Source organism: Dicentrarchus labrax, unplaced genomic scaffold, assembly GCF_905237075.1.
Source record: "Dicentrarchus labrax unplaced genomic scaffold, dlabrax2021, whole genome shotgun sequence".
NCBI classification, from domain to species: domain Eukaryota; kingdom Metazoa; phylum Chordata; class Actinopteri; family Moronidae; genus Dicentrarchus; species Dicentrarchus labrax.
The window spans coordinates 21,096,408-21,123,243 of NW_026136722.1; the positions used below are offsets into that span (position 1 = coordinate 21,096,408).

Sequence of the window (26,836 nt, forward strand, 5' to 3'; positions counted from 1 at the left end):
GCCGGGGATCGAACCCACAACCTTCCGATTAAGGAACGACCCGCTCTACCTCTGAACCACAGCCGCCCAAAGTGTTGTTCATATCTAGCTGTCTGTACATGTCAACCAATTTAAGTACTTGTACTTAGATCCGCACTATATAATTACTGCAAATTCTGTTCATACTGTAAATATCTTACCTTGATAGCTGTATATACCTTAGTGTATTCACTCCACTTCGTTCATTCTGGTAATGCTGTTCATACTGTATATATCCTGCTAGCGTATTCATATATACTGTATAACTATAATGCTATTTTTTTAAATCCCTACACATATGCACATTACTCTGCACTTGACTGCTTTTTGCACTTCTGGTTAAATGCTTAACTGCATTTCGTTGTCTTAGTACTTGTTCTTTGTGCAATGACAATTAGGTCGAATCTAATCTAATATCCTCTAATATTTTCTTGACACAAGCCATAACAGACTGAGGTTGGACGTCAGGGACATATTTAGGACATATTATTTAGTCCTGTAATATAGGCCAGCATAGAGAGAGAGAGAGAGAGAGAGAGAGAGAGAGAGAGAGAGAGAGAGAGAGAGAGAGAGAGAGAGAGAGAGATTCAGGGATCCAGCGCCAATTCTCCGCACCCTTCTCTGTGTGAAAGTTTCAGATGCAGCGAGGGGGGAAATGTCGCTCCGTCCCTGATCCTCCTCTGGAGGTAGTATCGGGAACGCATTATTTTTGAACCGCCTACAGTGTGAACTGATAAGCCGACGGCGTGGAGCGAGGGCGTGTCGGTCAGACAGTCTGATAACTGCACAGGTCTCTCACTCAACTTAATAAAGAGAAATGTCCCACAAAGCAACGTTACAGGACCAAACAACAGTTACGTAGTAACTGTAACTGTCTTTGGAAACTTACATGAGGAAAAAAAATACCACAGCTGTATGTGGCGAAGCGGCTGTCCTCCTGTCTGTCCTCCCGCCTGTCCTACTGACTCTTATTCATATTTCTGCCCGAAAAACAGCGTCTCTCACCAGCGAAAAAAAAAAAATGTTTGTGATCAAAAATCAAAAATCACTGCGACCGGCAGCACTCCGGACGGAGACATCAGTTTACTTTCACTTTCCAGGATGTTTGGGCTCTGCAGTGATTGGCTCTGGTGCGCACGTGGCTATCGTTGGCAATGCTAGCGGAATTCAGAAATAATTTATGAAATAATTTATTAAATAATTTATAAACGGTATCTTTATAGTCCAAACAAAGCTGACGTTACACACCCTTAAACCACACAGCAGCCATGTTGAAACTCTCAGGTCAGTCTGATCCTGATCTGCAGAGATATTTGAGCCACACACAGACACAGACACAGACACAGACACACACTCACACACACACACAGATTTCTTGCTTTATAGATAGATGTGTATACATGTATATCTATCTATCTTCAGTCATCATATTATATATACATATTATTATTATTATTATTAATATTATATTATTATTATAATATACTGTTATTAACAATAACACTACCATCATATCATCAGTACTATTACCACCATCTTGCAACTACAACTTCTTTGCACCTTATCTACCTATTTATCTTTATCTTTTCTACTTAAGTATTTTATTCTATTGTTGTATTTTATTCTATTGTATTTTATTGTATTTAAATGTACCTGGCTGCTATGAAAACCCAATTTCCCTTCGGGGATTAATAAAGTCTGTCCATCTATCGATCTATCAACATTTTTAACAGAAATGTACTGGAAAGTGACTTTTACAATTAAAGAATAAACTTGACACTACTCTCTAGTGGACAAAATATAGCATGGTGAAAGTTTCAAAACCCATCTTTGGTATTTCTTTACTTCAGCTTGTGGTCATTTATGAGCTGATATATCTGCAATGAGTCAGGCCAGGCTCTACTTTAAACCCAGAATTTACTTTTAAATGGCTGAATACCACTCGGTGTCCCAGTTATCCCATTTGAAGCTTTGGTGGTTTATAACCATCTTGACACATAAGTGCATAGAAAGGATATGAGACTGCAGCTCTCCAGGACAGCTGACTGTGGTGGTGAAGCTGGCGAACTGCACTGACGTCTTGTTGCCGTAGAATAAGTACATTCTCCCTGAGAAAGACACACACAGTTGTTAAAAGGTCTTGTAATTAACATGGCCTGTTTATAGAGTACAGAGTAAAATGTAATGTAGTAAGATGATCAAATACAGCAGGCCTCTGGCAAGAAGGATTCTTGCATGAGCTTGTGGTTTCATAATGTAAAGTTACCTCGCAAGGTTATATTGCAGAATGGAGTCGTAGACATATGTGATTTTAACAGAAACTGTCCAACCATGGCCACAACAAATAACAAAACTCTGTAAGACCACAACTATGTGTCAATAAAACCTGCCAAGACACGCCCGCTTTTCTGTGAAGACAACTTACCCAGATTCTGACGATACTCTGACTTGATGCCTATCTGCAGCAGCTGATTCTCAAACAGAACCCCGTTGTTCTTGCACACAAACCTGCAGGGTAAAGGTATTAAAGGGTTAGTCAATGATGAAATGTCACTTTAACGATTGCTATTCTATCATATCCAGAAAAACAACTGAAGAAAACACTTTACATTTGATCAGTAACTTGCCAGTACATTCAAAATGATGTTCTTGTCTGAACAGGTCTTTGGTACTCCAAGTACACTTGTGTCCCAGAGGGAAGTCATAATTACACAAACAATGGCCTACATGCTGTTTATTCCACCAGCAAATTTGTCTCACGATTTGCAGATATTGATAACAAATGTAACTTTGGTAAAAAGGAAGAAATAAATAAACATCAGTACAAACATCAGTAAAAGACTGAGAACGCTTGGAATTGAGCTGGAAGCCAAGGAAGTAATATTATACTATGAAAACAAAAAACAGAACATTCAGTAATTTTTTACTCTCACATAAACAAATTTATGAGGTCTTGGAGTGAATGTAGGAAATGCTTTGGGTCTATCCTAAATAAAAACAATAAAAATGTACTCACACAGCTAGTATGCTAAAAGATCATTTAAAGAAATCGGATTTTTATTACCATTTTGTTTAAAGTTATTACTTTATATTATTGTCTTTTTCCTTTTAATTTCCAGGGCTCCCACTCTTTAACAAATCATTTTTTCAGGGGTTTTTCTTCACAATACAGGACAGCACTTACAAACGTCATATAAACAGCAATTTTGTTTTTTGGATTACATTAATTTGGCCAAAGCCCAAAAGTACCAATTTAAATCAAGCAGAATTATTTTACAGAAAATTCATCTTCTAAAAAGTGAAATTGTTCATTGCATTTATAATTAATATCAATGTGCATTAATTTATCAACCACAGCAACAAAAAGGTGATTAATGCATGTACACAAGAACATTTTGCTCACAGGTTTGTAAAAAATAGACTCAACCCAAAAAAGATCACTGCAAGTCAGCTCCGCTTAGGTACTGGTAAACCAGAAAAAAAAGTGGAACTGTCATACAATGAATCCTACCAACAGTAACCCTAACCCTAACCCTTTGCACCCAGGTTTATGTAGGCAATCGGAGTGAGGGCCTAAAATACAAACATTTCCAAGGCAACATAAATTATTTCTCGGATATTTCATACATTTCCAGGTGTTTCCATGACTGGAAACTAGTCTCTAAACTTCCAGCTTTTCAAGGACGAGTGGCAACCCACTTACCATAAGTCCGGTTGCCAGGTTGAATGTTTTTCCCTAATGAGAGTTGCATCATGCCTGTTGTGTTGTAGTTATTTTGATATCAGGGTTGTAGCAGGTTTTAACTGATCACTGTTTTTTTAAACTTATTAAGACCAATACCATTATGAATGCAATTTAAGATCTATTTTACGTCCCTAATGACAAAAAAGTACAAAGGATGTGCAGGAAAATCTGTATTTGTTTCATGTTTCATTTTGTAGTTGTTACAGTTAAGATCAATACAAATCTTTCCCCAAATCACATTTAAAAGCGAGACTGAAAAATCCAACTTGATTCAAGAAACATTAACTTTAATCCAATCAAAATTTGGGAGACCCTGCAGACACCCTGATTATGATGACTAATGCTGCTTTCCATTTGTCTTGTGAACTCGGAATCCGAGTTGGAAAGTGTAAATCTCGCAGCTATCTCGTGAGATTTCACCGAGACACACCCCCTTTTGGTCGGAATTTCAGCCGTCCAGCTCAGGGTGCCTCAGGGTACCCCGAGCTGGACGGGGGGTCACGTACGACCCGCAAAACAAAGATGGCAGCGCCCATATTAAGATGTATTTTCTTTGTATTTGTACTATGTTGGTCGTTTTTAATGTCGATTTTAAATGCTCCTACACACTTGTTTACATTGCTGCTTTAGTCCGGTCACCAATTTATGCATTGCACGGTGTTGTTGTGCGTGCAATACAAGTAAAGTTTTGTTTTCGAGCTGGTTTGCTAAATAGGCTAATGTAGCTAACAATAACACTAGCCCGCCACTGCCCCTGGTGGCTCGAGACAAACGCCACAGCACTTGTTGAAATTGAAATAGGCGAAAATGGCAAAATATTATTAAAATGTATGACTTGCAATAACGGAATTACTTGAAATGTTAGTGTTTCTGTAGAAAAACGTATTATTATTTCCCATTGAGCTTGTTTAGATGAGCCACAAACAATAACAACACAGCTGCTGCACTTCTTTCCGACTCGTAATGCCCGAAGACAAACTGGAACGCTATAAGTGGTACAAGCCAGGCAATGACGTCACGTTCTCGCGGTAGAACAACTCGGGTTCCGAGTTCACGAGACAAATGGAAAGCAGCATAAATTTATCAGATATATAAATTTTTTTTGGCATGGCTAACAGAGAGGCAATGTAATGGATTTTGTAGCCTCTCTAATGTGATATCTTTTTAAAAAAGTGGAACCCGTCAGTAATCAGTAGTGGATTATCACCAAGTTCACAACTTATTACAGCACTATGTTCGTCAGATGTCAGCACTCCAACAAACCAGTGGATGAAGCTTAGTCCCCATTTAGTGTAAGTGCTTATCTTTCTTAGTTTTACAGGAAGTAAAACTTTCCTATAGCAAACATGCAGAGCTGCAGCTAGGCAAACACATGTCCGAGCTGACACACAGAGAAAGACCTTACTTGTTGAGAAGTTCGTCTGCCTCAGACAGAGGAGGAGCAGGATCCTCAGAGGGAGGAGCAGAGCTGAGAGACCACAGGACAGCGCAGGGATGAAGAGAGCCCACAGGACAGAGGGATGGATGTAGATAGGCAACAAGACAAACGAGTAATGAATGGATAGAGCAGAAATGGGATCCAACACAGGGTACAGCAACAGTGTGATTAAGATTGGTTAAGAGAAACACGAGAGAAGAAAGAAGGATAAAAAGATAAAATGCAGAGGTTAGTAAAAGCAGTTTGTACAAAAATTATGTCATTATAAGATGAAAGGTATCTGCTGGGTTACACTGTGTAACAAATACATACTGACTACATAAGTCAGTATGTATTTGGACAACGTTGACTGTTTTGGTTCCATACTCAGGCTCAATGAATAAGAAATAAAACTGTATAAATAACTATGAAGGACTTTAATAAAAGAGTGTTGTACATCAGGTCGTTGTTTTAATTCACTGTTCAAAATTTGCCAACAACATACAGTTTACATACAGCAAGGATTGCTGTATGTAAACTGTATGTAACACACTGTAAGGAACACCCTTAAAGACACTTTACGCAGCACCCAAGTGACTGGTTCATTTGGGCTAGAATATAGAGCCAAAACAACTGAACGATAATCACTGTCCAAATGTGTATAGACTGCACTCTACTTCAGGCACTGCGAACAGCACATATGTAGTCTACACATAAGGTTTGATGCCATGAACCTTTTTGGTGCATTTAATGTTAACTATCTGCTAAGACAACCTGTACAAAATAATGTTAGCAATGTTGTACAGGTTTCAGATTTAGTTTCTCGGTCAGCAAAAGACCTTATTCATGAAAATTGTAAATGAGCCGCTTCTGGATTTGGATGGCCGGTACAGTGTACAATGGGTACATCAGAGCTTTTTCATTCAACACAGTTGTTGGCTGCTGATAGAAATAGGGTTGATCAGAGCAAGGGTTGCAACAAAAACAACAACAACCAAAACAATGAGCTAGAGGGCAGTGTGGTGGTGGTTCTGCGCAATTCTACTGTATCCAATTCATCTAATGATAATGGAAGGTACAACAGCAAATTGTGAAGTTTTCAGAGGTAATTTTTTTTTTAAATGTATAGCAAGCGAGATGTTTTTATGTAATCCTAAATGGCTCATGTGCATCAAGCTACCTAATTAGTGTAATGTATATTACCATGTTTAATTCAAGAAAATCCTGTGCTGGAAAAACAATGTGGAGGTGCCATATTTGTATTTTTCTAACTAGTTCTGTAGTTTACTACTTGGCCCTTACTCCGAGTCACCAGAACCCTCCACCAATAGGGAATCAGAGGTCTCGGTGGGTTGTTCCAGATCTCTGTCAATGTCCAATCACGGTAGAGGACAGAGGAGACAGACGCACATTCAAAAACACACACACACACACACACACACACACACACACACACACACACACACACACACACACACACACACACACACACACACACACACACACACACACACACACACACACACACACACACACACACAGGGAAATGGAGAGAAGGGAAGGAGAGAAAAAGACGAAAGACAGTCACATACACAGCAAGATAAAAAGAACAGACAAGTGTAGCAGACCTGCCAACCATAAAGAAAACCAACTGTCTATGCTTTTATGAATACCCCTTTAAAATGCCTTGGAACTGAACAGCCTGTGCCGAGCTGACAAACTGCCCAACTGTGTCTTCCTCCCCCTGCTATTACTCCCTACAAAAGACGAACAATACCAAATGACAGGGGTTTCTAGCACCACTTCCTCTGCTGACAGCACTGCTGCATCGGGTTCAGATTACACAATATCAGCTCAATAATACCCTCGAAAAGATGTAGGCATCGAGGCACAACAACTCATTATCCCATGTAGTGCATCACTGTGGATAACATGGGTGGGTCTCAGTATTCAATAGCTTTAAGATATCGACCAAAATACCCAGTACCAAGTAGTATTAAAACTTCTCCAATCACCGCAAGTGTTCCTCAAATTAATGCAACGTGTGACTGGCCTAGTACTGCAGCTACAGCAAGTTGCTGAATGAAGTAGTCGTTATTGCTGTAAAGGTACTAGTATTGGCACTGGTATCGTAATTTTTAAATGATATTACAACATACCTCTGATCATCCATGACACCAATCAGCCATAAAATTATGCCCTGATGGTCACCTTTCTATCAGAACCAGCATTAACTTTTTCAGCAGTTTGAGCTACAGTAGCTCGTCTGTTGGATCATACCACACGGGCCAGACTTTGCTCCCCACCCACATCCATCAATGAGCCTTGACCCCCCCATGATCCTGTCTCTGGTTCACCACTTTTGATAGGTACTGACCACTGCAGACCAGGAACACCCCACAAGAGCAGCAGTTTTGGAGATGCTCTGACCCAATCATCTAACCATCACAATTTGGCCCTTGTCGAAGTCGCTCAAATCCTTGCGCCGCCCATTTTTGCTGCTTCTAAACACATCAACTTTGAGGACAAAATGTTCACCTGCTGCCTAATATATCCCACCTACTGACCCGTGCCATGATAACGATATAATCAGTGTTATTCACTTCACACATCAGTGGTCATAATGTTATAGCTGATCGGTGTATTAAACACTAACCAAAATGTGTTTGCGTTTAAAAATAGTTTGCCTCAAACCAGCACTGTCTCCTTAAGAAAAATCAGCCAAAAGAGGATAACTGGTGAGGGACAAATTCAAGAAGGATCCCTGTTCGTATTTTAAAAAAGCCTACAGTATCTGACTATAAGGTTGACAGGTGCATATTAGACAAAGATTGAGCAAAGAAAGACAGAGCCAACAGAGCACAGACACATTACAGCTAGCTGCATAGTAGTCTAACAGCGCAAACACACCACAAACACCACAACTATTTACATTAACACTTTAAGACAGGAAACACAAGTACATCCAAAACTCAGGGGGATTCCCCATCAAGGTCCAAGACCAGTTTTGCCCAGTCCAAGAAGGTCAAAGAAGAGATTATTACATGCAGTGATGGGTCCTTGTATTTAAAATGATTGTGTCCCAAGTCTGACTGGAACTGAAACTAATACAAAGTACTTGAATTTCCCTCGGGATAAATAAAGTATCTATCTATCTATCTATCTATCTAGACACAAAGTGTACATAAGTTGGGACATTTTTGCTCTGCCTGCCCTCCTCTGCGTGGTCTGTTGCATTACTTAAGTGCATGTAAACACACTGAGTGAAAGCAGCAGTGCAGTAGAAATTTGAGATGTCCCTTGCCAGTTCTAAGGATGGTTATACCGGATGATTGAACAAAGGAAACGCCAGAGCTGGAAGATCAGCCAGTGTCCTTCAAATCAGTGGTCTGGGAACAATTTGGGTTCCCAGTCGGCTACAACAACAATGGAGAGACCAGACTACTAAACCATTACTCCTTAACATCACACCCCTGGCAGATATCCAATGTTTAGGGACTCAGATCAGGATCAGGGCCAGAAAAAGTTATCATCTGTCATCTGTTGGTGAAATTGTGTTGAACTATAAAGTCAAAAAAGTTAGTGAAGTGTTATGGCTGCACTTTTAGCCAAAAACGTATGATTTAGTTTATATTACATCCCTCTCTACTCTTCTAATTTCATAGATGCATCAGTTTGATGCAAGACTTTAGAACAGATTGTTTATTTTCTACAGTACTTCTGTCTCAAGTAGACACTCTTTCCTACGGTAACTAGACTGCATTATCAGCAAGCTTTGTGGCAGCAACTCATACTGGACTTTGGCCTGCGGTGGATTCTTCATCTACTCATCAAGAGATGACCTTTCACCTTAGGAAGCCGTCGTCATTCACAGCAGCAGAAGGTGCGATAGGCCCTGCCTCAGAGAACACGTCTACCAATAGGCTGCCAGCACTGGCCGGAGCAGCACCAACAGGAGCAGCAGAACGAATCCCGAGGAGGTCTGCTGATGGTGACGGGGTGGACTAGAAAACAAAGGAAACTTGCAGTAGGGTCACAAAATGCTTGTATGTAAGCCTGTTTATTTGTGAATACAGAGTCTGCTTACAGCATTGGAGGCAGCCATGGCTGCTGTGTCTGGCCCCCGGTCGCCCCCTCCATTCAACTCCCCGCCCTCCCTTTTGCTGTCTTCCAGCTCTGTCACAGATACAGCACCGGGCCCCTTCTTCTTCTTCAGCTTAGCCAGGATTGAGGACTCCCTTTCTGGGAACGGAGGCATTTCCTCCAGGACAGTTGCCTGAGGGAACAGACAGGACAATCACGCTAATGGTTTAGACTGAACTGAAGTGACTAAAAATACACATCTGGACTGAGACAGCTTATGGGGACATTTGGATAAATTAATTATATGTATACCAGTGTTGCATTCAAATGTTATTTCATTAATTAGTAGATCAGAGCCGAGTTTAGTTTGGTCTAACATGGTGATCAAACTAACCAGGACATCGGTGCTAGCGATGGAAGAAAGCTTCAGATATTCAACAGCACGCTGCTGCAGTTCCACATCCGAATTGCGGATCTGACTGTCGCAGCGCAGAACCTCTTGGATGGTGGCCTTTGTCTCTGGGAACAAGTTGATAAACTTGATGTAGGCTGACAGCAGCAGGGCACGAGTCGGCACAGAGCACAGATGGAACTTGGAGTGGAGAAGGTTGAACTGGACCAGGGGGCTGGATCAGAGAACGACACAGTTATTATTTATTATGTCAATTGTCAACTTAAGTCGATTGGCAGATAAAATCCAACATACCTGGAGCGTGGGTCACCAGCAATGAGGTTACCGAACTCTCCAAGAATGTAGCCTCCAACCTTCACCATGTTCTCATGGCAGGCAGGGGCCTGCAAAGCCTGGAGGACAGAAAGATTCAAGTTTTTGGCCTTAAGTCCTATTGGTTATGACATTTTCACAGCATTTTCACCACTGAAAGCTGGGATCATGGCTACTTCACTAGAGGTTTCAAACCTGCTTTACTACTGGGTACAATTGGTCTAGCAACACCGGCGTTGATTCAAACACAAATGCCTAATGTAACTAAATTAACTATTTAACCCTAAAGTAAACACATTTTAAAGACACACTTACATAATCATCCAAATTATTTTAAAATATGGACAACTTCTGAAAAAACGGCCATTTAAGGTTAAAACCAGGAAAACACTTGGACGCTCAGAGTCAATTGTTTGTGTATTAGCATTTAACACTTCCTTTATAAATAAATGATGTAGATAATACAAATAAATGTCTGGGCAAGTTGCTGTATCACTCAGATATGAAGTTGGTGATTTAAACATAACTTAAAACGATACGAATAATATAGAAAAATAGGACCCAGTGTGTGGGGGGAAAAAAAATAAAAATAAAATAAAACCATAGAATTTACATTGAATGCATATTGAAAAATTGCCATATAAAAAACAAAAATACAACAGAGGTGTGGCTGTGAATTATTTTAATGTTTTTGTGTGAAACATAAAGATGTTTTTCATTTAACAAAAAAGCCAAAATTCTCAAACTGATTAATTGAAAACCTTGTCTACATAAAAGGGAATATGCAGTCTGAAACAGGCAACATTTTGATTTAAATAAGGAACTACCTGATCAAAGAAAAGGACAAGATTATGAATCTGTGCAGACAGTCTTTGTCAACTTCAGTACTGTTTTTGATATTCGACAGTTAAACACAACAGACATTTTAGTCCGTAGTCAAAAAAGCACCGTGGTTTGAAAACCATCCAATCAATCTCAATCAATGATCAGTCAGCTAGTCAGCACCTTAATTAAAAGCTGCATTTTAAGATTTGATGTGGCGGGTACCTCAAAGACCGTCTTGGCAGCATAGCCTTGCACATCGTCTCGGTTGATGACGATCTGAATGACGCGATACCACACCTCTTCACTGACGTAGTCACCAGCAATGCGGATGAGGTTGAGAATGGTGTCCACGTACCAGGAGTAATCCACGGCATACTTCTCTGCAAGTATGGCTACTTTCAGCACCTAAATGAGGAACACCACAGCTCAGTTGGTACATACGTTTAGAATACTGTTCCGACATTTTGGACATTGCTGACTGTGAATTGTTTGGTTTATCAGTATTAATACATTTTCTAAAGACTGCCAGATTGTTTTGTAAGTTTATGAATATAATATGGGCCTGGTGGAAACAATCTTCACAAATTCTTACTTTACATTTAAAAAGAAGTATGGTCACATATAATGAAGAATATAGCATGGCACAAAATCTTTCTACCACACCTACCATCTCCTCTCTGATGGAGTAGTCTGCTGTCTCAAGATAGCTGAGCATCTCGGCTACGATTTGCTTGGCATTGCTGCGATCACACATGGCATACAGCAGATCAGCTGCCCTCTGTCGAACACTCACATCCCTCTCAGTCTGCAGACACAGAGAGAGAAACACTGACAAAATGGAAGAAAAAAGATGTGACTACTGACCAGTATACTACTGTTATCCTGTATCCTTTTTAAAGTTAGGTAGAAATGTACATGGGGTTTTTGGAGGTTGGTAGGAGTCTGTCACACTTAATCATTTAATTATTTAATCAATACAATGCTCAGGCCTGTCACTGTGTTTAGCTCAAAGTGTGAGGCACCACCTTGAGGGCATTGATGACAGTCTCGATGTGTGTCTTGACGGCTTCATGTGAAAACTCAGAGCTGGCCAGAGTACACATACTCTCCAGAGCCAGGTAGCGCAGGTTAGTCTCTCTGTGCTGCAGGAACTGGCCCAGTTGGTTACAGGCTCGCACCAGCAGGTTTGGCTCACTGTGGAACAGAAACCACAACTGTGTATTTTGTTGTACTGCAGAGTTGTTGCTGTAGCTGAAGAATGCTCACCTGTCATAGTGGATGATAAGTGAAATAGCCTCAAACAAGATAGCATTCTTGGCATTGGAGTGCTGCACCTTCTTGGACTTGGGTGGCTCTTGGGCCTTATTGAGGATGGTCTCCAGACACTCTACCAGTCGGCCCTTGACAGCACCATCTTCTGGGGGAGGGTAACACTGCAGCAGGCGCAGCAGCTTGCAGGAGAGCCACGGTGCTGGGACAAAGTAGTAGGTGTAGTCCTGTAGGTCAGTGGAGGCCGACGACACAATCTGGAGAAGAAACACAATTTTTCCTGTGTGTGTAATTATGTTAGGTTAAAACTGAACCTGTGTAAGACACTGCTTAAGTCTCAGCAAAGAATTCCATCATGACCCTACTTTTGTTGGGGTCGAAGGATACTGAGTAGCATTGCAATTTAGACAGCATGTCTTACTATACACAGCAATTGAGCAGTATCTACAGTATCCACTATCACAGCCACGTGGGTTTGGCTGCATTTGGCTTAATTGGAATTGTTTTAAAGGGTTTTTTTGCCCTACACTAAAGTGGAAATATATGGCTGTCTTGGTAATGAGCTCAGTGGTCTATTCATCCACCTGGGAAGCCTAGCTTTGATAACTGACAACACTGTTGTCTCTGAACTTCTGATCCACTCTGATCCAAAGCAAGTTCAAACCAAGTCAGTGCAGAATCTGGGCTAGATTTGGTACAAGATAGATTAGATTGTTATATAGATACTTTATTTATAAATAAATAAATAAATAACTATATGTACAATAACAATATTAACACAAGGATTATTTAACGTTCTGTTTGCAATTGACTGTTCATGAAAGACACACACCCTGCTGAGTCGGGAAACAGCCAGGGAAACACAGGTCTTGAACTCATCGGGATTCTTCTGGCTCAGACAGGTAATCAGAGAGATGGCTGCTGTCACCACACCCTAAACCCCAGAGACGCAAAAGAAGAGAATTAATAATCTGACTGTTTTTATCAATTCAAAATCATGTTGTAATTTTGGTGTTAACACAATGTAAATATGTTACATAAAGTTAGTGTTTCTAAAAGAAACCATTTCATCACTGGATTGGGCTCTCACCATGTGTTGGTCGTTGAGAAGGTGCACCACGCGTGACGTCCACTCACCCATCAGCACCAAGTCAGGAGAGGTCTTATAGAGCCGCAGCAGACACAGGGCAGCTGACTGTTTCACGCTGTCCATCGTATCACTGTGGTGATCACATTCACATTACCAGCAACTAAGTCACAGCGAAGTAGTGGAGTGACAAAGTGACATGAGTGACATGAGAGAACATTGGTTCTTAAAATGTTTCACATAAAAGACCCCCTAAATTGACACAGATTAGACAACAGACCTAAACTTTATAAGATTTCATCCCAGGGTGCCCCATCTGATAGATGAGAGACTTTTTGTTACAGAAAGTATATGAAACGTATGACCAAAATAGTCAAAAATTCTGTTATTGTGTTACTTATAGATACTTAATTCTTGGGACCCCCTGGAATTCCATCATGACCCTACTTTTGTTGGGGTCGAAGGATACTGAGTAGCATTGCAATTTAGACAGCATGTCTCCTGTGTCGAGTCTCTTCAGCCTAGCCACTCTGGGGCGTTTTTCTAAGCGATGTGATGATGTGAAATCACATATGGTTGTGCCAATTGGCTTGTCAATAGCGTGGTATTTCATTATGATTGCTGTTATAGCGACAGCCCTACATCACTCAGAGCAAAACATAATGGAAAAAAGGAAATTGAAAAACAGGAGAAGTAAGGATTTATATTCATTTCGCTATCTCAACCTTCTAAAGCAGGAGTCACACTCACCCAGCAACCAGGATCCGAGGGATCTCACTGGCAAAGGCCTCAGCCATCTCGCGACTTCCGACATTCGCGATACAGTGAAGTGCCAGGCACATGAAGGTGGGGTTGCGACTGGACAGGTCATTCTTGATGGCGTTGTTGATCAAACGGATCAACTCACTGTTGCTGTTAACCAGCACTGAGATGAACAGGTAGCCCTGCATTAACAGATGAAAAGAGGCCACAAATGAGATTTGAAAAACATTATGGTGGCATTCAAACACCATAGAATAGTGGGTGTGCTATGTCCTATTATTCATTATAGAAATACCTGTTCACAATCAGAATCCAGTTTATTATGTCCGCCTAATTATAACTAATGTAATCTCAAATGAGGGTGTATTGTCCTGTGGTAAATTCTATCTTCATAAAGGGTTTAATATTCAGTCCTTGTTGAAACTGCTTTACAGAGGTGTTGACTCAAAATGCTAATTTTGTTAAATGTATTTTGTGCTGCTGTTGAACTTTACTTTCCTATACTGAAACGTGTTTCCAATATAAGATTTACCCACAGTGATATTAATGGGGTACACTTTAAGGTATGATTCTGAACATTTTAGCCAACTCATCTGTCAAGTCAGAGCTTTGGCATTACAACCTTTAATTCAGTTATTACACTGTTCCTACAAGACTGCTTGTATGCTGTTATGCCAACAGTTCTTTCAAATATTTAAGACTAAAATATTATAAACTCCTTTAAGTATAATATAATACAATTCAACAGCAGCAGAAACTACAGCCTCTATAGTGACCATAAAGTTGAATCAACACCTCTCTAAAACAGATTCAACAAAAAACTGAACATTAGAACAATTTATGACAGAGCAGTTGGATTAGACTGCTGTTGCAGGGTTTTTCTTCCTGTCGCCTATCTTCAGACAGTAGATAAATGAAAGGACATGGAGGAGACAGATGCACCATAGCTAGACTTGAACCCAGGACGCTTGTGGTCACCACGAGGGGCACCACAAACGCTTGTTTAGTTAGGTAGGCTTAAGTTGTATTCAGAGTCTGTGTGTACGTATTTCCAATCAAATTCAGATTTGCAAGCATATTGAGATTTGTAATGTGCAGACGTGTCTGTACATGCAGACATACGCATTAATGACGGAAATGTATTTGCTGTAGAGCGGGAAATACAGACAGTCATCAATTACAACTCAGGCTGGCCTCTCAATCGGCTGTCTTTTTACACTTGACCTTTGCTACAGTTCTGCCATGGCAGAGATCTACAAATGTGCGTGGCAATTTGTGTGTGTATGGACAGATGCCTAGCTACATACATGCCAATAAGCCTATAATTTAAACCTACACATCCAATACAGGCCTGGAGATATTACTGATTATTAACTTAGTATTAACTACTGAAATGGCAATTAAAAGCAATTAAATTGTAATTGCAATATTAGGCCAATTGATCACCAACAGACAGAGACTGCATTTTAATCGTTGAGCTCTGTGGAACATGTGAAGTGACAGATAGCAGGACCTTAGCATCTGCCAGTGCCAGTCCTGCTTATTATCTCATGTACTGCACGTCTTAAAATGAGCATTGTTGAGTTTTTACTGGGTCAGTTATACAACTAGGTTCAAACTTTTAAAAAGCTCTCACTGGCATCCATACATCTAGTTCATAGTGGCTACCCTGAGGCCAAATTACATATTAGCTCCTCTGTTCTTAGTGGTGTCCAAATTCAAGACAGACACTAAAGGAACTGGTCTGAGGGGTAGCTCTGCTGGTTTTTGTAGTAAAGCAGTCAACCCTCAAAACTTAAAAAGAAATAGAGATCTTGACTCAACATTATTCTGCTTATTCAACATTTCCTGTTCCTGAGAAAACGGTCCACCATAGAGAATCAGGAAACAGTTGCAGTGGCTGTGGAATTGGTTCTGCTTTGACTTTTAATGTATTAAACTGCATCCACCTCTCAAATGGCATTCAAAGAGGCACATTCATTTTGGCATCATATTTTAACTAGAAATTCATTCCAAAGCAGTAAGAAATTACAGTTAAGTCAAACGAATGCTTTTCCCCTGTGCAGACCATCTGCACATGCCTTGTACAACAGATCTGGATCACTTATTAAAACATTTCGTGCCTGAGAGAAAATCCTACAAATACAAGCACAAGAAATAACACAAATTCTCTTAAAAAAAAAAAACAATACTAACTACTAACTCATACCTAGTATGATACTTTGAGGGTCTGCGATTCTGGGATTCTGGCCCCATGTGTTGGTAATGACACACAGGTCATTGATCTCTAGTTCTGTCAACACCAACAGCCATCAACCTTGGATCTGGTATGGTTCAATAGAGCTATGCTCAACTTCTATACGATCAGCTCATTTTGGAATAGGGTTGATAAGCTCTTTGAATAAACCTGTCAAGTACCGAATTAGGAAAAGAACTGCATGGTCAGATTGTACAGCCCTTTTAGACAATGAAAAGGATATCATTGTTTGCATGATTTACTTGGCTTTAAGCATTGGTCTCTTTTAGGTAAATGCCCCATAATGATACTGATCAAATTTGCAATATTGCCAATTTGGCATTGGTAAAAAAAACTTTAATAGGGACCGAGCCAGCAACCGCTGGAGGTCCCTATTGTATTTGCTATGTTTCTTATTATTTTTAGCGCCTTCGACTGCGTTTTTGCCCCCCTGAACATATACGAAAAGGCAATTTTATTTGGCAAAGTTGTCAGTCCTGGCGAAAAATTTAATATTCTATGTGTCGCTTTCGGGTTGGCCACTAGGTGGCGCTACTATCATAAAAAATACGTTTAGGATAATAACTTATGCATAATTTGTCGCACATTCAAAAACCTTATATCCACGCGTTTGGTGAATGGAGCTGAATCTCCCCATATAAGCCCCGCCTATAATTTTCTTTTGCTAGAGCAAAAAAAAAAAATTGAAATGTTTATTATTATTATTATTATTATTTCTAGGCCTCTTTCACTGCATTTTTGACCCCCTGAACGTATAATCCGGACTCATTTTATTTGGCAAAGTTGTCAGGCCAGGTGTAATCTTGGATATTTTTCGCGTCGCTTTCAGGTTGGCCACTAGGAAGGCCACTAGGTGGAGCTACTTTTAGGCAAAGTTCAATAGGCTAATAACTCCCGCATCGTTTGTCTCACATTCAAAAACCTTATATCCACGCGTTCGGTGAATGGAGCTGCATCTCCCTATATAGGCCACGCCTAGATTTTTTTTCCTCTAGAGCGCGAAATGTCCATAAACTACTTTTTGGTGTTCCTCCTACACGCTTTGTCCAATTTGCACTACATTTTTCACGTACCACCTGGGGACCGTCCTAGCAGAAAAAGTAATTTAAAGAATTTTTATATTTCAAAAAATAATATAAAATTAGCACTTCCTGTAAATTTTTCGTCAAAAAAGGAAGTGGACCATTTCTCAACATTGGTATGTCCAATTGACACCAAGCTGGGGTCTATAGTTCCCCATGTCTTCCTTAGGCATTGTGCACAATTTCAGGCCATCGCCACAAGGTGGCGCTCTTTAAAATGAAGAAGTTTATATCTCTGCATCGGCGCGTGTGATTAAAATTAAACTTTCGTACGGTGCTTGCCCATGGCTCCCTGAGGCTCAATAATAAATATGTCAACAATCCGCCACTAGGTGGCGCTCTGGTGGCAGGGTACATCACTGTGCGGAGACCGTAATAGTTATGAATATAAAATTCACAGGGCACATGTAGACTGGTGCCTGTAGCTCACATACCAAAAATCGTGTTTGTCGTGTTTGTAGCACCCCCTACAGGATTTTAAAAAAGCAGCCCTGGCGCCACGTTTCACCGATATGTATGAAACTCGGTAGGCACGTGTAACATGCCAAAATGTAGATTTGATTAACTGCACTTTTTTGTTTTTAGCTCCAACACCGTACACAAAACAACACAGGATAACAGTGTGACAGTCTCTTACTCTTTGACTGATTCATTGGCTGACAGCACTGTCGGCAGCCAATCAGGAGAGACGCTGTGTGGTGCTCTAGAATTTAACATCAAACTTTGACCAAGAAACACACAATTTTTTTCAGTGTGGAAATATGTTTTAATTGCCTTAAGTAATTTTTTAATAAAGGAAAAAAAGTTCAAAATTCTCTGATTTTTGCTTCTCAAATATGAGTATTTTCTGGTTTCTTTAGTCCTCTATGACAGTAAACTGAATATCTTTCGGTTTTGGACAAAGCAAGACATTTGAGGACATCACCTTGGGCTTTAGGAAATTCTTTCACCACTTTCTGACATTGTATGGGCCAAAGAACTAATCAATGAATCAAGAAAATAATAGATTATATTCCGAAAATATTTGTTAGTTGCAGCCCAAGTGGGGCTGCTGCACTGGATTTGTCATAAATGCAATGTAATTAATTCTAAGTATTTCTAAAAAATGAAAAAAAATAAAATTCTGGCAACTCAGAGTCTCCTTGGGAAAATCTGTTTCAGGTACAGCCCTACAAAACTTAATCAATGCTGTAAACACACACACACACACACACACACACACACACAACCAATAGAAGACTTACGATCTGTTTCTCTGTGTACTTGTTGGAACTCAGCAGGTTGACTGCCTCCATGTGTCCAAAGTCAATGTCATGGCCGAGCAGGAAGATGAAGAGCAGCTTGCAGACATACTTTTTCTTGCTGTAGCCATCCAGAGCCTTGTCCCCTTTAAACTTGGAGCGAATGTTGGCCAGCTCCTTATTGATCCGTTTGATTTCGGCTTCCTTGCTCTTACCTGGCGGGAAAGGAAGTAGTACAGTGTCAGCGTTCACAATATGGACATGATGGACCTGGTTATAAAAAGACTTAAAGGGCACCCTCTGCTGCTGCTCAGGGTGAGACCCTCTTTGATAAATGTATTTGATGTTATTAACTGCTAATAAATAAGAAAAATTTTATAGGGTCAAGTAAAAATTGACCTTGGGCATGTAGAATTCTATTTCGTTGAACTGTGAATGAATGAATGAATGAATTCCACTTTTTTTTCCATCGGGTCTTTATTAAAAAAATATCCTGAAATTATCAATAATTATCTATAACGACTGAAATTAAACAATTTATTGTGATAAATTGGCCAGCCCTACTTCCACTATAAAGAATAATTGATTAAAGCATAATAATAATTGAAGCTGCAAGCAGCATTGGGCGGGACCTCGCACTCCACGCAACTCGGGCGCCACGCCACCCCCACCCAAGCCTTCATCGTTGGAAACTGAGGGAGACCGCTCTACGTTGTCACACGTTTCAGACACTGTGCAAAAGACTTACACTTTCATAGCGAGATTCTTCACTGAGAAACATGGAAATTCAGCGCCACGCCACGGACACGCTGTTTGACGCACAGTAAATATTTGATTAACTTTTGATCACCAATGTGTCTAGATTGCAGTGATGGAATTTGAAGTCAATCCAATAAAATCTGTAGGAGGAGTTAGTTAAAATTGAAGCCCTAAAATGCCGGAAATGGCATCACAGCTTGACATTCGATTCAAGCTGGCCAACTTTGACGGCATTCCACGGACACGCCCTTCAACACACAGTCACAAATAGCACGGCGTTCAATCAGCAACATTTTTTGGCTGTACTGTCCAATCATCGTACCAAGTTTCGTTTTAATCACACGTACTGATGTGGAGATATAAACTTCTTCATTTTAAAGAGCGCCACCTTGTGGCGATGGCCTAAAATTGTGCACGATGCATAATGAAGACACGAGGAACTATTGACCCAAGGTTGGTGCCAATCGGACATACCAATGTGGAGAAATGCCCCACTTCCTTTTTTGAGGAAAAATCAACAGGAAGTGCTAATTTTATAACGTGCTTATTTTTTGAAATATAAAAATTCTTTAAATTACTTTTTTTGCCAGGACGATCTCCAGATACTACGTGAAAAATGTAGTGCGAATTGGACAAAGCGCGTAGGAGGAACACGCAAACTTAGTTTTTGGACATTTCGCGCTCTAGCGGAAAAAAAATCTAGGCATGGCCTATATAGGGAGATGCAGCTCCATTCACCGAACGCGTGGATATAAGGTTTTTGAATGTGAGACAAACGATGCGGGAGTTATTAGCCTATTGAACTTTGCCTAAAAGTAGCTCCACCTAGTGGCCTTCCTAGTGGCCAACCTGAAAGCGACGTGAAAAATATCCAAGATTACACCAGGCCTGACAACTTTGCCAAATAAAATGAGTCCGGATTATACGTTCAGGGGGTGAAAAATGCACTGAAAGAGGCCTAGAAATAATAATTATAATAAACATTTCAAAAACAATAGGGACCTTCCAGTTGATACTGGCTCGGACCCTAATAATAATAATGCATTTTATTTATAGAGCGCTTTTCAAGAAACTCAAAGACACTTCACATAATTCAATTCAATTTTATTTGTATAGCGCCAACAGAACTTATCTCAGGACACTTTTGAAATAGAGCAGGTCTAGACCGAACTCCTTATAACATTTACAGAGACCCAACAGTACCACCATGAGCAAGCACTTGGCAACGGGGGCAAGGAAAAACTGCCTGTTAAGAGACAGAAACCTAGGACAGATCCTTCGGCTCTAGGTGGGTGGTCGTCTGCCTCGACCAACAGGAAACAGGAAAAGAAAAGGGTAATCGAAACAACACACTAAAAAAATATAGCTATATCTACAACACTCAACAATGAATTAATCATTAAAATCAGTTCTGAAGAGTTGATCAGTGATTTGAAGTTGGATGGATCAGTACAGTCTCAGATTTGTTTGGGGAGAGAGTTCCAGAGGGAGGGGGCAGCTATGGAGAAGGCTCTGTCGCCCCAGGTAAGATGCAGGGCCCTCAGTGGTGGAGACGGTAGGTTGGCGTAGAAGAGCAGAGGCTTCAGGAAGGAGTGTGGCAATGGAGCAGGTCTGCTAGGTACAAGGGGGCCTGATTGTGGAGGGTTTTGTGAGTGAGGAGGACTTTAAATTGGATCTGTTGTTGGACAGGTAGCCCGTGGAGGAGCATCTCAGCTGTTTCACAATACTAACTTCCACTAATAACCACTTGCAGACCAATAGTTACAGCAGTGACATTACACTCAACATGCCTGTAATTTGTATTTCCATTGCAATCATTAAACAATGTTAAGAAATGTTTGTGTATAAAGCCTAAATGTCATTAGGGATGCACCGAAATGAAAATTCTTGGCCGAAACCGAAAATGAGGAAACCAAGGCCGAAAACCGAAAGAAATTATTATGCCAATTATTAGTACCATTGCATTTATGGCTATGACTGTGTACTAACATCACTAACATCAAGGCATTGTAATTCAAAGAATAAATCAAATACAAAAGTATGAAAATATTTATTTAGCACTGACATTACAACAGTGCACAATATAAAATAAAATTCAAAATAAAATGTTTAACTTTAACTTAATGATGAATGAATGAATGAATGAATAAAAGAGAATAATAATCAGCCTACGAAATCCCATATCCTCTACGACAGAGAATGGCTGATCATCAAAGGCAATGAATTCCATAATTTTTTGTGTAATGCCCTTTGCCTTGGCACCATCACTGGAAAACTTTCTTGCCTTTTCAAAAACGTCCGCAACAGACGGTTTTTGTTTGCGTCATCACAACTTTCCGTTTCGGCCGTGTTGTTTTGGTGATAAAAGTATTTCGGCCAAAAACCGAAAATCCTAGAGGAAACACTGTGCACTGTGCTTCTATCCAGTGAGTCGGTAAGACCAACACAGGCAGGTGAACGCTTGTCACATTCTGCTCCACAGCAGATGGCAAGAGCTGGTTCTGACCTCCATCTGAAGAGACTAGCTCACCGGTACAACAGCAATGTACTGAGGAAGATGTGTAAATAGCTGGCATTCATGCTACACCTGTGCAGGAGTTTATGTTGCTTTATCAAAGTCTCTTCAATATCATCTTAATTAATGACGGGGCTATGCTTGGCTCTGTGTGGTGCAATAGGCAGATTTGGATTGTGACACAAAGATCCAATGTCACTCAAACTGCTTAAAAGCTACACAGCTGCACGTCTGAAAAACCTTAACAGCAGACTTAAAGAACATGGTTGAGCACTTTTTTTCAGTTACTGATACAACCAGCATGCCAAAAACTACAGGAGGACAGAAGCATAGAGCGCTATGTGAATATGATGTAGAGAAATGGACATTGATTTTACTTTTAAGTTTCAAACCTTGGAAATGTAGCTTTATTTGCCAGAAAGTGTGTTCGGTTCACACTCAGTGACAAGTCTGGTGATTTATCTGGAGTGAACAGCAAGCCTCCATGTTGACAATAAAGCACTTTCAGTGCATTTTATGAACACTATTGAGTTCGAATAAATCATTTTGCCTTAATGTTGTCATAGCACTGACATTTTCAGCTTGGACTACATAATTAATTGAAATATTAAGAAAAGTGCAATATCCACGTTGCAAAAGCAGCAATTTTTTGATTAAGGTAAAATGTGTGACAAAACAGCATTATAATGTAGTACTGTAGTTCTGCAGATAACTCATGTTCTCCAGATGTAAAAAAATATTTTTGCATGGTACAGACCTCAACAAATGTCACATCACCAGGATTTTAATAGATTCTTTTTCAGTGAAAAGGAAAACTGTGGTAGTGGTAATATTCAGGAGGGAGGGAGATGGACACTCCATTGAACGTTAATCATATACGTTTTAAGAAAGATAACTACTAGCTTATAAACTGATACTTGTCTCTCTGATTTTTCTCAGGCCTGACAGCTTTAAGGGATCACTGTAAAATATCAAATACTCACTTAATTTTCCAGTATATAATAGCCAGTCTCACTCCAAAACTGCTCACACCAAACAACATTCTCAAACACTGTAATAACCAACAACTAACCAGCCCTTGAAGGTCAAAGTACTAGTTTGTATTTCCATAACAACTAAATAACACAACAAACTTTGCTAAATTGATGCTGTGTTAAATAATTACTGGGTGCATTATTCTACAAACGCTGTTGTCATTGTTGGTGGTATTATTGTGGTAGCTACAGTAGAAACTGTGTATAGATAAATAAGCAGATGTTTGGTCCAAATAGCCAGTTCCATTTTGGATCCGATTCCAGGTTGGAACCTGGATTTGATAAGCTTAGTCTCCTATTAACTGCGAGAGATTTGGCCATACCATTACACTTTGGCATCTAACCCTTTCTCTGTGTATTATATCAGTGTGGGCAATACTGCAAATTCTGTTCACAGACATTCCTGGCTGCTTATTTTAACCATCAACATTTTCTCAATAGATTTTCCATAAATCTATTCAGTAACGATATCATTAAAATTATTCAATTATGGAACATTGCTCCTTTCTTATATAAAGAGAAAGGCCTTTGTGAGAAACTTCCAGTTTCTCAGTAAATACAAACTAAAAACAAGTCGGGGCGTGCTGCGGCCGCGTCACGTGCCGTCGTAACACGTGCGGACCACAACATGAAAATCTCGCGTAAATCAGCTCAAAATTGCCACGCAGCGCTTACTTCCTGTTGCCGGTAGGTGGTGCTGTCACTATGTCTGAATGTTGTCATGTAGACATGTTCAAGGCGAGACTGTTATCAAACACGAGAAGTTTCATCGAGATTGGACCACGTACGCTGAAGCTATGAGGACGTGTTCAGGGCGAGACTGTTACAGAATATATGAAGTTTATTGGAGATTGGACATTGCACACTGAAGTTATGAGTGCTGTTTTATGGCGAATCGGCTGAATTCGACAAGTCATCACTGGCACAGTCATTTCGTGTTACTCAGCTCAAAATCGCCACGCAGCGCTTACGTCCTATTGCCAGAAGGTGGCGCTATCACTATGTCTGAATATTGTCATGTAGACGTGTTCAGGGTGGGGCTCTTATCAAACATGTGAAGTTTCATTGAGATTGGATCATGTACGCTGAAGTTATGAGGACGTGTTCAGGGTGGGACTGTACACTGAAGATATGAGTACCATCTGTTTGATGGCCAATCGGTGGAATTCGACACGTCGTCACTGGCACACGGTTAAACATACAGTCACAAATAGCACAGCTTTTGATAACCATTGTGTGTAGATTGAAGTGATCGAATTTGAAGTCAATCTGATAAAATCTGTAGGAGGAGTTAGTTAAAACAGAAGCCCTTAAATGCCGGAAATAGCATCACAGTTTGACATTCGATATAACCTGGCCAACTTTGAGGGAACGGACACGGACACGGACACACCCTTTAACGTACAGTGACAAATAGCACAACTTTTAATCAGCAGTATTTTTTGACTGTACGGACCAATTTTGAAGCAGATCCAATAAATTCCCTAGGAAGAGTTCGTTCAAATACAACGCGAAAAATCACAGAAAATGACCAAAAAAATCTAAATGGCTGACTTTGACGGCACGCCACGGACACGCCCTTTAATGTACATGCACAAATAGCACAACTTTTAATCAGCACCATTTTTTGACTGTACTGACCAATTTTCACGTAGATCCGATAAATTCCCTTGGAGGAGTTCGTCCAAATACAAAGCGAAAAATTCACAGAAAATGCGCACGGAAGTCACTATGGCCAACTTTGAGGGCACGCCACGGACACGCCCTTCAACGTACATGCACAAATAGCACAACTTTTAATCAGCACCATTTTTTTACTGTACTGACCAATTTTGAAGCAGATCCGATAAATTCCCTAGGACGAGTTTGTTCAAATACAACGCGAAAAGTTCGCCGAAAGTGAAAATCAAAATGGCCGACTTCCTGTGGGGTTTGGGGTATGGGTCCAAGAGGCTTTTTTGTACATCCCGGCATGTTACACGTGCCTACCGAGTTTTGTACATATCGGTGAAACGTGGCGCCGGGGCTGCTGTTTTATTATCCTGTAGGGGGCGCTACAAACACAACAAACACGATTTTTGGTATGTGAGCTTCAGGCACCACTCTACACGTGCCCTGTGAATTTCATATTCATAACTATTACGGTCTCCGCACAGTGATTTACCATGCCACCAGAGCGCCACCTAGTGGCGGATTGTTGACACATTTTTTAGAGAGCCTCAGGGAGCCATGGGCAAGCATCGTACCAAGTTTCATTTCAATCACACGTGCCATTATGGAGATATAAACTTCTTAATTTTAAAGAGCGCCACCTAGAGGCGATGGCCTGAAATTGTGCACGATGCCTAAGGAAGACATGGTGAACTAAGGACCCACGTTTGATGTCAATCGGACATAGCAATGTGGAGAAATGGTCCACTTCCTTTTTTGACGAAAAATCTACAGGAAGTTAGAATTTTATAGCGTTCTTATTTTTTGAAATTTCAAAAATGTTCAAATTACTCTTTTTGCCAGGGCGGTCCCCAGGTGCTAGGTGAAACATTTCGTGCGAATCGGCTGTTCAAAACATGATGATTATTACATTAGGGGTCTGTACCCAACAAACACATTGTGTCACATCTGGAGAACAAGATTTGTAGGCTAGACATCGTTTTTAGAACTACAGCACTTAACTTTAATTCTGTTTTTTCACAGATTATACGTTTATTAAAAAATTGCAATTCTGCAATTTTGATATTGCACTTGGCCATATTGCAATTTCAATAATATTTCCATTAACTGTGTAGCGACTAGCCTTTGTTTGTGCTGGCCACGCCGCCTGCCATTATTTGAATATTGTTTTTCATATAAGCATTAACGGTGTGTATATATATATATATATATTTTATATATATATATAATGGTGTATATTAAATGACATATGCCTCAATAGATTTTATGTACATCATACAGAGGGGAGAATCTTCTCAGTTAAGAGATCAGTTGATTGAATCATGTCAATTTCAGTAGTTGCAATCCCTCAATTGAGCATTATGCATGTAATGTAAATCGTTTAGTTTACTAGCTTTAATTAAATCACACAGAAATATCAATATTAATAGGGAATAGTTATACAATATTGAAAATGTATGCAAAAGTATCTTATCATCAACTGTTATTTATTTCACAATACCTTATTTATTTAATCTTGGCCACTGGGCTGTGCTTGTCCAGTCTCTAAAGAGGCTCAGGTTCTCCTGTTAAGCAGATAAAATGATGTCCTCATCCTTACTGGGGCTGCACAATTAGTCGAAATATTATCAAAATTACAACATGGCCAGGTGCAATATGCAAAACGGAGTAGCTGAATGTTTTCTATTAAGGTAAAAATGTGTTACAAACAGCTATATAATGAAGTACTGTAGTGGTGCAGAGATGTCCTGGCCTACAAATTTTGTTCTTCAGATTTAAGAGAACATGTTTGTTAGGTACAGACACCAAAACATTTCTCATCATCATGATTTTAATAGTTTTTTTTAAGGAAAACTTAATTTATGATTCAACAACAAAATCACAAATCATGAATCATATCGCAATCACAATACCTGTCAAAATAATAACATATCGTACAGCCCTGCTCCTTACAATCAAACGTATGGAGCTGTGTACTGTCATCTTAAAATAACTACTGGTTCAAACATCTGAATTCCTAATATTGTACAGATGTTTATGGTCTGTTTGACCAAAGCCACAGCCAACACTCAAAAACAAAAGGCCTCTCTGCAGACCCTTGCTTCTGTTGCACTGAGTACTGGAAAAACGGTCGTGCTGCAGGCTACATCTGAGTATTAACTGTGCCATTACTGAGTAGTTAACTAGTAGTTATATAGTGACACCCTACCGCTGCTTTGGTGCCCCCACGTCATTCCACTACAGCACGTAAAGGGTACAAGCAGCAACAGTTCGAGTAATGTCAACTGATGCCAATGGCGTCAAATTAACGTTACACAAATTAACAAGTACAATGAAGAAAATTGAA

At 40.0% G+C, this 26,836-nt stretch overlaps 1 protein-coding gene and 1 long non-coding RNA gene across 5 annotated transcripts in view; both read right to left on the minus strand.

Moving 5' to 3' along the window:
• Positions 1–26,836, minus strand: part of ap2a1 (adaptor related protein complex 2 subunit alpha 1) — a 35,812-nt gene that overhangs the window by 8,154 nt on the left and 822 nt on the right. Inside the window, exons 2-17 of one of the 4 annotated variants that reach the window (XM_051386849.1) lie at positions 18,514–18,725; positions 13,919–14,112; positions 13,172–13,301; positions 12,914–13,015; positions 12,079–12,338; positions 11,838–12,006; positions 11,480–11,617; positions 11,035–11,217; positions 9,970–10,067; positions 9,658–9,889; positions 9,268–9,456; positions 9,030–9,184; positions 6,483–6,545; positions 5,169–5,231; positions 2,444–2,526; positions 2,037–2,126 (exon numbers count right to left, since the gene is read on the minus strand). In XM_051386849.1, the coding sequence (XP_051242809.1) occupies positions 2,037–2,126; positions 2,444–2,526; positions 5,169–5,231; positions 6,483–6,545; positions 9,030–9,184; positions 9,268–9,456; positions 9,658–9,889; positions 9,970–10,067; positions 11,035–11,217; positions 11,480–11,617; positions 11,838–12,006; positions 12,079–12,338; positions 12,914–13,015; positions 13,172–13,301; positions 13,919–14,112; positions 18,514–18,725 (2,361 nt within the window). Of the gene's footprint in view, positions 1–1,801; positions 1,803–1,843; positions 2,127–2,443; positions 2,527–5,168; positions 5,232–6,482; positions 6,546–9,029; positions 9,185–9,267; positions 9,457–9,657; positions 9,890–9,969; positions 10,068–11,034; positions 11,218–11,479; positions 11,618–11,837; positions 12,007–12,078; positions 12,339–12,913; positions 13,016–13,171; positions 13,302–13,918; positions 14,113–18,513; positions 18,726–26,836 lie in introns of those variants that run through there. The other 3 variants (XM_051386851.1, XM_051386847.1, XM_051386848.1) reach the window with 3 other exon arrangements.
• Positions 20,357–26,832, minus strand: LOC127355847 (uncharacterized). Its single transcript, XR_007881871.1, has 2 exons — positions 25,991–26,832; positions 20,357–20,899 (listed from the first exon to the last, which is right to left on the minus strand). It is a non-coding gene; the product is annotated as an uncharacterized LOC127355847 (long non-coding RNA).